The following is a 17,109-nucleotide window of genomic DNA, read 5'->3' as shown; positions in this document are numbered from 1 at the left end:
GCACCGTATTTTTCGCCCTATAGGACGCACTTTTCCCCCTCCAAAAATGAAGGGGAAATCTGGGTGTGTCTTATGGGGCGAATGCAGGCTTTCACTGAAGCTTGGAGAGTGAGAGGGGTCGGTGCACACGGACTCCTCTCGCTCTCCAGGCTTCAGGAAGACATCCACAGCCTAGGCAGCCCTGTGGGAGGTCCGGCAGGGATGTCTAGGCTGCGGATAGCAGCCTGCTTCCCGGAGCGTTGGGCGCCCTGAAAGCAGAGTGCCCAGCGCTTCGGGAACACATCGCAGCCTAGGCAGCCCTATGGGAGTTCCCCGCAGGACTCCCCACGCTGCGGATAGCAGCCTGCTGCCCGGCGGGCGGGGCGCCCTGAAACAGAGCGCCCCTCGCGCGGGGCAGACATGGGCCAGCCCCACAAGCTCAGGGGACAGCAGGGAGGCGCAGCGCAACCATCCCGCTGTTCCTCGACCTGGTTCTGTTTCCCCGACCTGCTTTTGGGGGGGAAATAAAGGGAAAATTTTTTTCCTTTATTTCCCCCCCAAAAAACTAGGTGCGTCCTATGGGACGGAGCGTCCTATGGGACGAAAAATACGGTACTTAATTCGTTCCGGAGGTCCGTACTTAACCTGAAACTGTTCTTAACCTGAAGCACCACTTTAGCTAATGGGGCCTCCCGCTGCCACTGCGCCACCGGAGCACGATTTTTGTTCTCATCCTGAAGCAAAGTTCTTAACCTGAGGTACTATTTCTGGCTTAGCAGAGTCTGTAACCTGAAGCGTATGTAACCTGAGGTGCCACTGTAAGTCTGACCTGCATGTCCATTAAAACTGCAACAAGTATTTAAGGTAATGTGTGGGAATGCGCTGAGTGTGCTATGACATGGAACCAGGTGAGACAGGAAGCCTATCCAGCGTAACATTGATAGAGGGACTTTAAGGAAAACCTCACCAAGAAGGAGAAGAAGAGTGCAGCTGCTGAGAGGAAGTGCCAGACATCATGATCATCAAAGAATCCCAGAAGGATACACGGGCGGTTTATCTCTCGGGACTCTGCGGGAGTTTCCTACAGAAAAAATGGGCACAGGCAGTGAATTCCAGCTCGGTCTCAAAAGTTCTGTCTTTCTGGTGCTGTAGAGAAATTCCTACCACATGTGTGCTCCCCACCCTCCCAGTAGCAGGGGGGAAATATTGGGGGGGGGAGGGGGATATATGCCACAATGCCTTCAGCAGATAATCATGACTTTGGAAGAGGCCTGGTTAATAATTCTTCAACAAACCATTGGCAGTATCGTATCCCTTGACTACTGGGGCTGACTAGAATACAGGCAACTCTCCATTTACAAGTGGATTATGTTCTGCCCCCCTCATGCAGAAGTGAAATAAGGAGGACCCCACGGCGCCTCCAGCTCGTGAGGAGACCTTCCCCGGAGCCTAAGCGGGATGTCCTCTTTGGGCTCCGGGGAGGGTCTCCTCACAAGCCAAGAAGCACACTGGGGCTTTTTGGCTAACAGCTGATGCACAGGAACTGGAGCAGCAGCAGCAGCAGCTTTTCTGTGCCTCAGCTGTTAGCCAAGAGGATGAAGAGCCTCAGCAAAGCCCCGCTGCACCTCCGACTCATGAGGCAGAGCTTGGTTGAGGCTCTTCAAGTCTTTCCCCCCACTTCCGGGTTTCTGGGGTCGTGTGGTTTTAATATATGTTAATGGGGATGCCTGTGCAACACCTCTCATTGCTTGCAGCACAATTATTCCTGTAGTGCTTGGGGAGAGGCAAAGTTGTAAGACTATCACTTCCATGGATGTCCGGTGCATTGGGCTGCAAACCCCACTCATGCCTGCAATCCTGAATAGCAAGGTGTCAGAGCTGCTTGAAGATCCTAGCTCACAGAGGATCACGCTAGCCAGCGATCATTAAGTAAAAGTCTTTATTGAATTACAGTTTCCATTCTCACGCTGCTGCGCGCAACTCTACGTCTAGTAGCTAGGTCGGCGAAGCTCCGTCTGAGTCTCCGCCCCGTGTGCACCAACTTAATATCCTAGCCTTGCTCCACCTTTTCCGCCTGACTGTCCTCCTCTGGGTCCCTCTACCCCCCGGGGCTTCTTCCTTCCGGGATTCTTCTGACGCTGACCCGGACCCTCCTGCCTCCTTGCGCCGGGCTTTAGGACCTGGTTCCCTTTCGGGGCTGCTTACTGCGCCGCCTTCCTCTGCATTTGAACTTGGCGCGCGCGCCCAACCTTCCACTTTCCTCTTAACCGTTTCTTCGCTCCCCGATGGAGGTGTGGCCACTCCTGACTCATGCCCTCCCTCCTGTGGTGAGCTGCCAGCGCTTCCCCCCTGGCTCCTTTCCTCTTCCCTGCTTCCTGGCGGTGACGCTGGTCCCGATTTCCAGCTGCTCCCCCCTGAGTCCCCTCTGGCTCTATCTTCCTGGGGTGCCCCCCTAGACTCCCCCCTTGCCCTGGCCACTGGTGCTCCTTTCTGTGAATCCTCTGATTCACTGGAAAGACTAGGAGATCTCGGGTCGTCGTCATCACTCATCTTTTCTTCTGCCTCCTCCCCTTCGCTCTCTGTTTCCTCCCTTGCCCGTGCCTCTGCTCCTAAACCCCTGACATCCATCCCCCCCTCGAAGCCCCCCATTCCCCCCTCCCCTCCTTCCGGTGCTGGAGCTGGGGGCTGCTGTTGCAAAGGGACGAACGTCGGATATCGGTCGCTTCCCGTGGCGGGCCTCCATCTGAACTCTCCCGGGTCTTCCTCCCTGCTCTCGTCGACGACGGTCACCTCCGCTTCCATCTCTGTGCCGCCGTGCTCGAAACCAGGGTCGTCCCCGAAAATGTCCATGTCCGTCTCTCCCTCACTTCCTCCTGGCGGCGTTGCTCGTCCTGAGCATTCCAGCCACTTTCTGCGGAACTGCTCCTCTGGCCTATCGTCCCACCAATACGAGGGTTCTGAGGCAGATCCCGAGGGTGACCCCTCCGGGGAACGGACGTCTCGTGTCGGTTCCTCGTCCGAGTCGAACCCCCGGAACGTGCTGGCCGAAAGCGTGGGCGTGAAAAGCCAGTCGTCGAAAAAGTCTGCTGGCATAGGTCTATGTGGGAAGAGGGCATGAAACTCGTCTTTGAGCAGAGGTTCGTCTAAGGCGTAGCCCGGCACCCAGCTGTTCGCACTGGCCGGGGTGCCCTCCTTGGCGAGAAAGTATTCTACCCCCTCTTCCCCCCATCTGGAGTCCAAAATCTCCGTGACTTCGTTGATGCGCTCCTTCTGTGCCACTCCCGCGTGCCCTGTTCTGTCTCTGGCCGGACTCGGCGCCGTTCCGGGTTCCTGGAACCTGTGCGGTGCCTTGTAGGGAGTGAGCACCGATCTGTGGAATACCGGATGCATTCTGGAACCCTCCGGAAGTGCCAGTCTGAAAGCTACCGGGTTGACCTGCTCTTCGACTTGGTAGGGCCCCAGTTGTTTATGCCCTAGTTTCTTCTTGGCCAACGACCTGGCCGGCACTGCGTGGGCTGCTAACCAAACCCAGTCTCCCACGTGGAGCTCTTCTCCAACCCTTCTGTGCTTGTCTGCTTGTACCTTGTATGCGTGCTTGGCCAGCTCCAGGTGGCGCCTCAGCTGATCGTGGACTTCCTGCAGCTCCGACGCGAACGCATCTGCTGTCTGCGGCTCCCCCTCCCCCATTCTTTCCAGTCCCGGGAAGGTTCTGGGGTGCCTCCCGTTGTTGGCGAAGAACGGCGTGACCCCCGTGGACACGTGCTTCGTGTTGTTGTAGGCGAACTCGGCAAGCGGCAGGTAATCCACCCACGTCGCAGGCTGTTGATTTGCATAACATCTCAGGTACTGCTGCATAATGGCATTGACCCGCTCCGCTTGCCCGTTGGTCTGCGGGTGTCTCGCCGACGCCAGGTTGATCTTGACGTTCAGGAAGCCCATCAGCTTCTGCCAGAAATTTGAGATGAACTGCCGCCCCCGGTCGGACAGAATAGACCGTGGCAGACCGTGAACCTTGAACACGTGGTCTATGAACAGTTTGGCGGTTTGCTCCGCCGTGGCCACCTTAGCACACGGAATGAAATGCGCCATCTTGGAAAACAGGTCCACCACCACCAGCACTGCCGTCTTGCCCCTTGAGCTGGGCAGATCCGTGACAAAGTCCAGGGCCACCCTTTCCCAAGGTTCGACCGGAGTTTGCAGCGGTTCCAACAGTCCGGCCGGCGGTTTGTGCACTGGTTTGGCCCTCTGGCAGGTGTCACACCTCGCCACGTAGTCTGCGACCTCCCCTCTCATTCCAGGCCACCAGAAATCCCTGGCTACTAATTCCACCGTCTTCTCCTTGCCAAAGTGCCCGGCCGTGGGCGCGTCGTGCAGCTGCTGCAGCACCTTGGCTCGAAGTTCGTCTCCCGGCACGTAGATGGCCCCTTTACGGATGAGCAATCCATCTCTTAGCTGGAAACCGTCGGCCGCTGCCTTGCCCCTTTGCACCTCTGCCATCTTTGCTTGTGCGAAGGAGTCCCCCTGCAACGCTCGTCGCACCGCCTCTAGGTCCACGGTCGCCGCGGCGCACGCCCACACTGTTGGTGCGAAGATGTGCATGGCGGCCGCTGGTGTTGCGTCCTCCAGATACTGTGGCTTACGGGAGAGAGCGTCTGCCATGATGTTGGTGTCCCCCGGGACATACTCTATTCGGAAGCCGAAGTTCGCAAAGAACTCAGCCCAACGTATCTGCCTCTGGTTCAGGAACTGTGCCGTGCGCCAGTGCTCTAGATTCTTGTGGTCCGTGCAAACCTGCACCGTGTGCTTGGCGCCGATCAGAAAGTGCCTCCACGCCTTGAACGCTGCGTGAATGGCCAGCAACTCCCTGTCCCATATGGTGTAGTTCTGCTCGGACTTGCTGAGCTTCCTGGAGTAAAACGCTCCCGGTCGCCACACCCCCTGCGGGTCTTTCTGCAGCAGGACCGCCCCCACGGCTCTGTCCGAGGCGTCTGTCTCCACCCTCATCGGCTTGCTGGGGTTGACATGAAGCAGCTGCTCTTCCGACGCGAAGAGACGCTTGAGTGCCTGAAAGGACTGCTCCGCCTGCTCTGTCCAAATGAACTTCTTTTTTTTGGAGCTAAGCGTGTCAGTGATGGCCGCCGTCTGCATCGCGAAGCCCTTGATACACTTGCGATAGAAGTTCGCAAAGCCGACAAACCGTTGGACCTCCTTCCGGTTGCGCGGGCTCTTCCAATCCAACACCGCTCGAACCTTGGCGCTGTCCATGGCGAGCCCCTTGTCAGACAGCTTGTAGCCCAGAAAATCCACCTCCGGCACGTCAAATTGGCACTTCTCCAGCTTGGCGTAGAGCCTATGTTGCTTTAGCCTGCTCAGCACTGCCTTGACGTGTTTGTCATGCTCCTGCTGCGACTCCGAAAAGATCAGGATGTCATCTAAGAAACAGACGCACGTCTTGTAGAGAAGTCCCGCCAACACGTGATGCATAAACGCTTGAAAAACGTGGGAGCCATTTTGCAATCCAAAAGGCATAACTCTATATTCGTAGGTCCCCAGTGGCGTGAACATGGCTGTCTTCCACTCATCACCCTCCCGCATGCGAATGAGGTTGTACGCCCCCCGCAGGTCCAACTTGGTGAACACTCTGCCCTTCCGTACCTTTGCGAGGAGGTCGTCAATTCGGGGCATGGGGAAGTCCGATGGCCTAGTCACACTGTTCAAAATCCTGTAATCCACTACGAGTCTCTTTTGGGGCGTGTCCCGCTTCTTAACAAAGAATACGGGACTGCCCCCCACTGCCCTGGACTCCCGGATGAAGCCGCGCTGCAAATTATGATCAATGAACTCCTTGAGTTCTTGCAGTTCGTCCTCTGACATGGAATACAGTTTCCCTTTAGGCAGTGCCGCCCCCGGCAGCAGGTCAATTTTGCAGTCATATGGTCTGTGAGGGGGTAGCCTGTCTGCCTCCTTCTCGCAGAAAACTTCCAAAAATTCAGCGTACTTGTGGGGAATCGCTTGCAGCGTGCCTAGCAGCAGCTGTGACTCCTCTTCCTCTCCTTCCTGCCTGGGCACGATGCAGTGTTCAGCACAAAAGGAAGAGCCGAAGGTCAGCTGCCTCTGGTACCAAGCCATCGTTGGGCTGTGCTTGTCCAGCCAACTCATGCCCAATACAATGGGCGTGTCAGATAGTTGAGTGACGTTGAAGCTGATGATTTCTCTGTGATTCCCAAGTCGCATCACCATTGGTGGCGTCTGCTTCACCACTTGCCCCCCGAGCAGCTCCCTGCCATCCACCGTGACAACCTGCAGGGGCAGTGTGGCCGGCAGCAACTGCACAGCGTGCCTGTCGACAAAGTCCTGCCCTATAAAGTCCGCATTGCTGCCTGAGTCAATGGTGATTGGCACGTCAGTGGTGATTCCATTGGGCAGCTGGAGAGATGCTGTGAGCCTCACTACTGGTTTGGGCGGGAGGGGGTTCACGGGCTGTAAAATCTCTGGGGACTGCGTCACTAACACGTCTGGCTGGGCCCCAGTGCCTCTTCCTCCAGCCAGACAGCGTCGTTTCCCTGCTGTGGTCCTCCTTGCTGCGTTGCTGCAGTCACCATTGCTGAGGCTGCAGTGAGCTTGTGGGGCCTCTGGGGACACTCTTTTGCCATATGCCCTGGCTCCTCACAGACGTAACACTTCCTGTTCCCTCTAGGAGGCTTCGCTTTCACTGCTGCCGGTGCTAGGGCTCTGGTTGCTGACTGAGCCCTTGCACCTCCAACCTCCATAGGTTCGGCTCCTCCTCCTGGCGGAGGCGTGGATTGCGCCCGCGCTGCTTCTCTGGGAAGGAAGGAGGGGCCCCCGGCTGGTTCGCGCCCTCCACGCCCTTCGTCCCTGCTCCACGGACGTCCTTCCAGCCTCACCCCCACTGCCAGTGCCCTCTGAACGACCTCCTGGGTGGTTCGGGGTCTCTCCCCCCTCGCGATCTCATCTTTAATCGAGTTGTGCAGCCCCTCCCAAAAGAGGTCTCTTACAGGAGCCGAATCTCTGTCCCATTCCAGGGCACTGACCAAGGCGAAAAAGCGGGCATGATACTGCCTGACGCTGGCCCTCCCTTGTCTCAGCCCATGCACCTCCTTCCGTGCAAGATCCACGTCAATACTTGATAAAAAACACCCATCCATCGCTTTAATAAAGGCATCTGCATTCTGGAGCGCCGGATCCTTATCTCTCCATAAATTGCGTAGCCATGCTTTCGCATCCCCATGCAAATGGGACATGATGAACCCCACTCTCTCTTGTTCATCTCTAAAGTCTTTATGCAGCAGTTGCAGTGCGCACAGTACGTCGGCTCTAAAGTTGGGATACTGTTGCAGGTTCCCATCGAAGTGAGAGACCAGCCCGCCTGTCCGTCTCGCCAACCCAATTCCCTCCTGCCGGGGTGTCTGCTTTGTCAGCACGTCTAACCTGACCTGGAGATCCCTGCAGGCGGCAGCTGCCTCCTCCTCTCTCTTCCTGGATGCGAGAGCCTCGGCGTTCAGTTGTGCCACTGCGTTTCTGAGTTCCTCTATCTGCTGCTCAGCCGTCATGTCGTCTGCCGTTCGTGAGCTCGCTAGTAGGCACCTGTTTCTCTCCCCTCCTCGAGGCTGTAGATGCCCACAAGAGTCAGACGGAGCTTACTGTCAGAGCTGCTTGAAGATCCTAGCTCACAGAGGATCACGCTAGCCAGCGATCATTAAGTAAAAGTCTTTATTGAATTACAGTTTCCATTCTCACGCTGCTGCGCGCAACTCTACGTCTAGTAGCTAGGTCGGCGAAGCTCCGTCTGAGTCTCCGCCCCGTGTGCACCAACTTAATATCCTAGCCTTGCTCCACCTTTTCCGCCTGACTGTCCTCCTCTGGGTCCCTCTACCCCCCGGGGCTTCTTCCTTCCGGGATTCTTCTGACGCTGACCCGGACCCTCCTGCCTCCTTGCGCCGGGCTTTAGGACCTGGTTCCCTTTCGGGGCTGCTTACTGCGCCGCCTTCCTCTGCATTTGAACTTGGCGCGCGCGCCCAACCTTCCACTTTCCTCTTAACCGTTTCTTCGCTCCCCGATGGAGGTGTGGCCACTCCTGACTCATGCCCTCCCTCCTGTGGTGAGCTGCCAGCGCTTCCCCCCCTGGCTCCCTTCCTCTTCCCTGCTTCCTGGCGGTGACGCTGGTCCCGATTTCCAGCTGCTCCCCCCTGAGTCCCCTCTGGCTCTATCTTCCTGGGGTGCCCCCCTAGACTCCCCCCTTGCCCTGGCCACTGGTGCTCCTTTCTGTGAATCCTCTGATTCACTGGAAAGACTAGGAGATCTCGGGTCGTCGTCATCACTCATCTTTTCTTCTGCCTCCTCCCCTTCGCTCTCTGTTTCCTCCCTTGCCCGTGCCTCTGCTCCTAAACCCCTGACACAAGGATATTGGGTACATTCTATAAACTTTTTCACAGACCTCCCAAGAGCATAAGGTGGACAACTCTGCATAAATAAAGGGCAGGCTCTGCACAACTGCTTCTCGTTAATATTTGGCGTGTCGCAGCATTTGAAACAACACAGAAATAAAACGTTGCCCAGGAGCTTGAGATGTAAGTCTGAAGACACGGATTCAAATTGGAAGGCAGAGCAAATAAAGAGTTACAGCAACCAGGCTGCTCCTTCCAATACATGCAGCTGTTTACTGCAGTAAGTCTTCAAGATTGCAAAGGCCATGCCAAGCAGACAGTCCTGGAAGGCCTTGCCCATCTAGCCTGATGCCTGGCAGCAGTTATTCAAGATCTCCAGCACAACTCTTGCCAAATTCTTTCCCCAAGATCTTTAACAGAAGAACAGAACAGAATTTAACAGAAATTCCAGGGATTAAACTTTAAGTATGTGGATCATGTGCAGGTTTCTATTATTATTATTATAGGGCTGTGGAGGGTGGCTTTGGGCAGTTAAGATCATTTTGGAAATTTGTGAGTATTGCAAGCGTTCGAAAGCTTGGAGGAAATCAATTATACACTGTATTTCTAAATTTATGTATTTTGTGCCTGAAGCGCAAGAGAGGGCAACAAATGAGGAAACCTACCTCCCAGCTGCTAAGGTTTTGGAAGAAGAAATAAAGGGCTGCAGCCCAAACCACGGCTGTGGCCACGATGCAGAATAGAGGGATGAGCAGAAGCCGCTCTGAGCTGCGGAGCTGAAAAGGGAAAAACATTAAATTAATCCCCTCAAATAAATGATATTTGAGCAGACACTTCCCAGGAGAACATTTAAGCCAAAGGGGTGCATCATAAAGACTTGGATCCCCACCCAAACAAATCGGTGCTGCTGCTGCTGCTTTTTTGCCAGTCATTGATTTGAACCTAGAGTGATAGAAATGTGCTTCAATTTGCTGGAAGTTACTTTTCATATTGTGGTGTTCTTGGCAATGCCAGTTGCCAGATGGCCATGGGAACCCCACATTCTCCCATGGCTACAGGAGAGTTACCCTGGAGGAAGAAGAACCAGGTGTTTGGCCTGCCTCCTGCCCAAGCGCTGGGCTCTTCTAAGGGTTAGAATAGCCTCCTGGAACCACAGAAAACTGGAATTCGTAGCAAGGGATTTACCTTTTCAACAGGAATCCAATAATCCCCATGACATCTACGGTGGAGCCTCAGAAAGTAGATCTACCACTAGAGTGGGCGTGCAGTAGGTAATTATAGCCCAGCAAAATGTTCAATCTAAAATTGCCTTCTTGCAAATACGTGCTATGACATAATATGGGAGATAGCACTTTGACACAAATTGACACAACACAAAATAGCGAAAGGTGGCAAAACATGATAAATTTAATTTAATGTGGTTATTGGTCAAAAATAAAAATAAAAAATCAGCCCCCCCCCAAATTCCCAGTCTTCTTGGAGAGGGTATTTGATACAGCTTTAGTTTTAGTAACTCTCTCTTTAGGGAATCTATCACACAGATTGGGGACTATGCTAGTTTGTGTGTTCAACGACAGCCATTCATTTGTAAAGTGAAAACTCAATAAAACTTAGTATCCATAAGACTTGAGAAACACGCCCTGCATTGCTATAGTTTGATACAAGACAGGTAGAACTGGTAAGTTCACACAGTGCATCTTTTGGGCTTGCGTATGAAAGCTAGTTGTTCAAGTTCTCACAATAATGACAGAAAAGAGCTGCAGGTGATACTCCTTTACCTTCATGATGACGTAGAAAGCAAGATACAGCAGAAGATTGCAAATGAAGATGCCCAGCATGTAGGAGGCAAAGTCTTTCGGCCGATACACCAGTCCAAAAATGGCACTAAGAAAGGAAAAGGACAAGGGTTATGTTTATCCAAGGTGCAGGCCCCCCATAACTTGCCATCCTGATACATAGCTCAGGATACCAATATCACCCGCCACCCACACTGCACATACTGAAGAGGGATGCTGCCATCTTGCAGGTCAAGCATATAAGATGATGCTTGCATAGAATTAAGGAGCAACTAGTACTTATTCTAATTGGATCTCCCTTTACAGCATTGGGACCTCCAGCCATGGGCCAATTTGCAGGATCAGGCCCCTCCGAATGGCTGACGAGGGAACTCTGAGCAGACTCCGACCACCTGCCAAACATGTGATGTCATTTGACACCTGTCCGTTACATACGTCACATGTCCCGTATTTTACATGCAATTCTCCCCAAAACTAAGGGGGGATTGAATGAAAAACGCATAAAATGGACATAAAATATATTTAAATTAAGTATGCAACATTTGCTTTTTTGGCTCTGGCCCTGTTCACTATTCAAAGCCCTAGAAGTCTGACCAGGTCTGAATCCAATCCTCAGGCTAAAAGTGGCTCCCCCACCGTGCGTTTAAGGGAACTTAGGTTTCTCCACTAACAATAATCAGGGTGATATTTGGGAAATGTCTTAAATTTATCGGGCCGGGGCTGGAGAGAAGAAGACAAAACGACTAGAGAGCAAAATCTTTACATTATTTCTAAGCTTCCTGCTTCAAAAGTATATAAAAAACCTCAAATATGAGGTGGGAATTTCTGGGGCTAATCCATGTAAGACCATTCTGATTGTATTCCCTGAGCGTGCTAAACATCCACAAACCGCCCTACTTACAAGGACCAGTTTACTAGGTTCCCAATGACAAGCAGGACCATTCTGTCCTAGAGGAAAGAAGCAAGAACCCTCATTAGCAACCCAGAAATGTGCCGTCAAGTCACAGTTGCCATTGCAGCTGGAGACTCAGAGGCCCAAGAGACAATACAAACATATGAAACATTTTTAAACCTCGCCTGATGTTTAAGTCCCACTGGTTTCAAAGGGAGAGAGTTAAGTACATGCTGAACTTTGGGACAGAAAAATGCCTCACTTTGGGCCGGATCATCCTTTTGATTCCAAAATACCTGCGAGGAAACTTTAAAAATGTTTTCAGGTAACGGTTGATGCTTTGCTGCTAAGCATTTACCAAAAATGGAATGTTCTGAATACTCCACATAATTATGAGGTTATGTGCCTGGTCCAAATGCAATGGAAAACAATAGTTTCTGACTAGTGAACAAGTCTGCAACCTTCCTCTTTTGTGGCCACAAAGGGGAAACCAGAAGCTTTCATTTCTGGTTTTAAACAAGCTAATGAAGAGCACCTCCTACACGTCTTGTCTGATCTTCCACAAAGAGGGAGGCAAAGGGGGGGAGCAAGAGACAGCCCATGTTATCCTGGTGTTCCAACCTAAGAGGTTCTGCCCAGCCCAAGTGAAATGGCCAGGAGCGATGGAATCATTCTTTCTTCAGCCATCTACCCATGTGAAAATTACCCTTGTGCTGCCGGCCAAAACAGACATGATGGCTGAAGCCATGCTTGATCAACTGTGTGCCCTTAACACGAGAACGGATTTGTGGGAAGAGAAGAACTGAGCTGTGTCCTGCCTCCACTTCTGGAACGAATGCTGGGTGGTTGATGGCAGGGAGATAAAGTGTTCTACTCCCCTCACCTCCCCCTGTGACATTAAAATTTCCTATCCTATGCAACTAGGATAGATATGCAAATAAACAAATGCAGTGGCTGCTTGACTAAGAAGCAGAGGGGATAAAAATAAATATATTTTTTAAAAAACCAACAATATTTTTTTTATTTAAATTGGATTTTTAAAATGAAATGCTTTTGGAGGAAAAATATTTCTAAAGATAGTTTTCTATTTAAGTTACATTATAGTCCAAAAGCTATTCTTCAGGAAATAAGGATATATATTTTTTAAGTTTTTCATGTGTGCTAAAACTCAAGTCTAAGTTAACATCAGTTAACAAACATGGATACATAGGCTATAATGTTATTGTTTTAGTTAAATAAATTGTTTAAATTGTTATTAAGGAAATTATTCTTTTTCTCCTTCCAATAAAGTACAGCAGAAAAGTTGTCGAAATAGAAAGTTAACATATTAAACCTCACAATAATTTCATAATTATGTGTCTGTGTATTTCTAACAGTATAGCCAAATCAGTAATTTTTGATGTACCTGTAAAAACTACTCTGAAAATTTATTATTCCAAAAAATGAAACCTTCCTCTGGTTGTAAATATTAAGAAGATGCCAGCAAGAACAAATCTTTCTGTAAAAAATGACTTGAATCAAGTCTTACTGACAAGTGATTTAAATCGATTTGATTTAAATCAAATCCACCATGCTAAGAAGTAATCTCTTTGCTAAAAAGACCACCTAGGGAGGTTCATGGCTGAGGTGACTTTTGAATCTCAGGCTTTCTGCCTCAAGGTTTGTGCTCTTAACCATTGCAACGCACCATTTCTCCTGAAAAAGTTAACCAGGAAGAACAACTTCTCTTCTTCCATTCATTCCCCACGCCAAAATTCTGATTTCCAGATGTTTTTGCTCCACGCCAGGTCAATTGCTGACAACATAGAATTCCACTCCACACTGATCTCACTGGTGTAAATCTCTCTTGGAGTTTGGCCCCAAAGATCCTGCCAGCACCCCTCTTGCTCTGTGTGTGGTGAGTCTCTGGCCCTCTCTCAGTTTACTCCCAGAGACCACCAAGGGGAGCAGGAAAGTAAGTACGGATTTGAAATTTCTAAGTTTTATAATAAGGATTAGGCATGATCCGTTCGGGGGCGCGGGTGGCGCTGTGGGTTAAACCACAGAGCCTAGGGCTTGCCGATCAGAAGGTCGGCGGTTCGAATCCCTACGACGGGGTGAGCTCCCGTTGCTCGGTCCCAGCTCCTGCCCACCTAGCAGTTCAAAAGCACGTCAGAGTGCAAGTAGATAAATAGGTATCACTCCAGCGGGAAGGAAAACGGTGTTTCCATGCGCTGCTCTGGCTCACCAGAAGTGGCTTTGTCATGCTGGCCACATGACCCGGAAGCTGTATGCCGGCTCCCTCGGCCAGTAAAGCGAGATGAGCGCCACAACCGCAGAGTCAGCCATGACTGGACCTAACGGTCAGGGGTCCCTTTACCTTTACCTATGATCCATTCAGAGTTGAGGACTTTCCTTTTGATAATAAAAGCAAGATAGCAATTTCTCTCTCACCCATGTTTGCATGCTCAGATGCAAAAGGGAATAAGCAGCTCTCCAAGCCGGCCAGAGATGGCTAAAGAGACCAGGGGAAATACGTACCGTGTACATTGGCCAGCTGCACTGCTGGATGCAATCTGTGTAGAGGACCATAACCGCACGCTGGAAAATCCCAAAGTCTGCCAGAGATTGAGAACACAGGGGGTGAAAACCTAACAGAGCACAGCTCCTAGGAAGGAGCTTCGTTTTATCTAAGGACACCGCCCACTCTACCATGACGATGTACCCTGCCAGGCACAGACGATTTCTGGCCAATTTCCAGCCAATTTCCATGCCAATTTTGGTTGAGATCTCCCCAAAATTGTGAGATCTTGCACATTCAGCAAGATCTTGCCCAAAATAGATGCACTCTTGCCAAAAATCTGGGCCGGTAGTGCTGTTGTTTAATAGAGGAGTACAGTGTCTCGCTAGCATTGCTTATTTTACCGAGTTTTCAACTTCTATGCGTTTCTGGTTTTATTGCTATTGATTGTGTTAAGGGTGCTGCATTCCTTCCCTCAGACCAGACAGTGAAGGGCAGGTTATAAATTCCACAAAAACAAATAAAACATCCCAGCGCTGTAAGGCAGGGGTAGCTAACAAGGTGAGATGCAAATGTTGTTGGACTACAACTCCCATCAGCCCCAGTCAGCATGGCCAGTGAATGATCTGGCAGGATGGAAACTGTAGCTCAAGAACGACTGTGCCGTAAGGCTTGCAAAGGTTCTTAGAATAATAATGTACAGTGGTACCTTGGTTCTCGAACTTAATCCATTCTGGGAGTCCGTTCAACTCCCAAAACAGTTCAGAAACCAAGGCGCGGCTTCCGATTGGCTGCAGCAGCTTCCTACACTCAATTGGAAGCTGCAGAAGTGGCATCAGATGTTCAGCTTCTGAAAAACGTTCACAAACCAGAATACTCACTTCCGGGTTTGTGGTGTTCGGCGTTCGGGAGCTGATTTGTTCGGGAGCCAAGACATTCAAGGATCAGGTTACAGACGCTTCAGGTTACAGACTCCGCTAACCCAGAAATAGTACCTCGTGTTAAGAACTTTGCTTCAGGATGAGAACAGAATTGTGCTCCGGTGGTGCAGCGGCAGCAGGAGGCCCCATTAGCTAAAGTGGTGCTTCAGGTTAAGAACAGTTTCAGGTCAAGAACGGACCTCCGGAACGAATTAAGTACGTAACCAGAGGTACCACTGTACTAATAACGTAATAGTGTTGTGAGCTGACTACTAGTTGGCCTAATGTGGTACAAGAAATGGTTTCCAACCTGTTCTGAATGGAGTTGCATTCCCTCACATAAATCAGGTCTGCTGTTTGGACCCTGCTTGATCCAGAACCAATTCTTGATGGTCAGGGGGTGGAATAGCGCATCCTGTTTCACCACTTGAGCTGAAATGGGAAGTGCCACACTGCCCTGCCGCTTAATCCGTTCCGGAAGTCTGTTCCAAAACCAAAGCGTTCCAAAACCAAAAGTCTGGAACAGATTAAGTTTGAGAACCAAGGTACCATTGTACATAGTTCCATCCTTCTTTCAGACATTGTGATAGAATCATAGAATCATAGAATCATAGAGTTGGAAGAGACCACAAGGGCCATCGAGTCCAACCCCCTGCCAAGCAGGAAACACCATCAGAGCACTCCTGACATATGGTTGTCAAGCCTCTGCTTAAAGACCTCCAAAGTAGGAGACTCCACCACACTCCTTGGCAGCATATATATATTGTGATATATTGTGATATATTGTGATGTTTAGCTGGTGATATATCGCGATGTTGAAAATCAGGTATCGCCTAGCCCAAGCTATTGACCTTCCCCTAAAGCGTTAGAAGAATGAACATCCCTCCTATTCTGGCTGCCAAGGCTTCTGCATGCTCAGCCCAAAGGGAAAGAGGATTCACATCAAGGGCTAGTTACCTGGATCAGAGACATCTGCAGCCAAGCGAAGCAGAAGAGAAAGGGGGAAAGATGCTAGTGAGAGGAGCATAGCAGCACAGCAAAGAAGGATAAATGTATGTGCTGCCGTTGGAAAGCCCCCCAGCCCCCCAAATGCCCACTAAAGCAGAAGCTGGTTTGATTCCTACAGCATGCACTTACATACCCACATATACCCCAACCAGCCTCCTCCCTGAGTCACTGACAGGAAGGTGAATAATTCCTCACACAAAGCCCAGGACTAGCATGCAGTTAAGTACATTAGGCAGAGGCAAAGCCAGTACCAGATTCCATTGGGCAATCGATATTGGTCATGATATAGATATGGAAGCATGGGAACAATTGTGGAATATGGATATAAAATTTACAGCAGAAAAGTATATGAAAATGATATATCGGTGGTATCTAACACTGAGTAAATTGGCAAAATGTATAAATCTAAATCAAATAAGTGTTGGAAATGTAAAGAGAAAGAAGGTTCTTTTTATCGTATGTGGTGGTCTTGTAGTAAAGTTAAAGCTTAGTGGGAAATGATATATAATGAAATGAAAAGGATGTTTAAAATAACCTTTGTAAAAAACAACAACCAGAAGCTTTCCTTTTGGGAATTATTGGGACAGAACTACCTAAACTGTATAGAAACTTATTTATGTATGTTACTACAGCAGCAATAATATTATTTGCCCCAAAATGGAAAGAAACAGAAGTCCCAACAAAGGAAGAACGGATACAAAAACTTATGGAATATGCAGAAATGGTGAAACTTACCAAAAGAATAGAAATCAAGATAACAAACTTTTTATAAAATAATGGAAATGGTTTATTGACTATTTACAGATAAATTGTAAACAGATAAGAACATTGGCAGGATTCTTGTAATAACCTGCAGTTTTATAAGAGTATATATTTAAAGAAGATGAGTAAATGAGAAAATTAAGTTAATTTGGATATGCAGAAGATATTAAAAATAAACTTAAGGAACCGCAGAAAGAGGGGGAAGGAAGTCAAGTTTTGAAATGTCAAAATGATTGTAAAATTAGTGAAATGTATAAACTTGAAAAGTATAAATAATTTTTTTTTTAAAAAAGCAAGATTTCGTAGGGAGTCAAGTTGAAACTCCCTTTATTTAATAGACCAGAAACAAACAGTATGAAGGGAATAAGCACCACTCCTATTCTATCTCTGGGGCTACAATCCTAAAGGTAAAAGGCTGAGCAGTTCCATGGATTTACCTCCTGGTGAATATATTTAGGAGGCCTGAAGTGTCAATCACCTGTCATCAAACTTACCTATCTTGAAACGGCCCATGTAGTAGATCTGGGTGCTGAGTCCAAGTGAGGCCACAACATGGATGACTGAGAAGAGGATCCAAAACCACAAAGCATTTTTTCCAAAAACCTGGTAGCAAACAAAAAGAGAATTATTGTGCGTTATGTCCAGTTATGAAAAAGGTCTCCTTCCCTGCAATGAGAGGTTATAGATGCTCTACAGACAGGTGGCATTTTCCAAACCTATCTATGTCTGGTTGTTAGAATGGTTTGAAGATGTAGATACTCAAATAACCCAGAGTACAGAAACAGCCATCCCATGTCCCGGGAGACCTCGCACCTTTCCCGGCATCTGCGACAAGCAGCTGAAGTAC

General features: G+C 49.7%; 1 protein-coding gene across 4 annotated transcripts in view; it reads right to left on the bottom strand.

Moving 5' to 3' along the window:
- Positions 1–17,109, bottom strand: part of SIDT1 (SID1 transmembrane family member 1) — a 54,244-nt gene that overhangs the window by 2,918 nt on the left and 34,217 nt on the right. For 2 of the 4 annotated variants that reach the window (XM_083481721.1, XM_083481719.1), the window contains 7 exons: positions 16,757–16,865; positions 15,450–15,464; positions 13,593–13,669; positions 11,082–11,128; positions 10,163–10,268; positions 9,050–9,160; positions 947–1,060 (listed from right to left, as the gene is read on the bottom strand). In XM_083481721.1, coding sequence (XP_083337847.1) covers positions 947–1,060; positions 9,050–9,160; positions 10,163–10,268; positions 11,082–11,128; positions 13,593–13,669; positions 15,450–15,464; positions 16,757–16,865 — 579 coding nt within the window. The remainder of the gene's footprint in view (positions 1–946; positions 1,061–9,049; positions 9,161–10,162; positions 10,269–11,081; positions 11,129–13,592; positions 13,670–15,449; positions 15,465–16,756; positions 16,866–17,109) is intronic. The other 2 variants (XM_083481722.1, XM_083481720.1) reach the window with 1 other exon arrangement.

The sequence above is a fragment of the Podarcis liolepis genome (genome assembly GCF_965112155.1).
Source record: "Podarcis liolepis genome assembly, chromosome: 17".
Classification (NCBI taxonomy): domain Eukaryota; kingdom Metazoa; phylum Chordata; class Lepidosauria; order Squamata; family Lacertidae; genus Podarcis; species Podarcis liolepis.
This window is presented reverse-complemented; position numbering and strand designations above follow the sequence as displayed.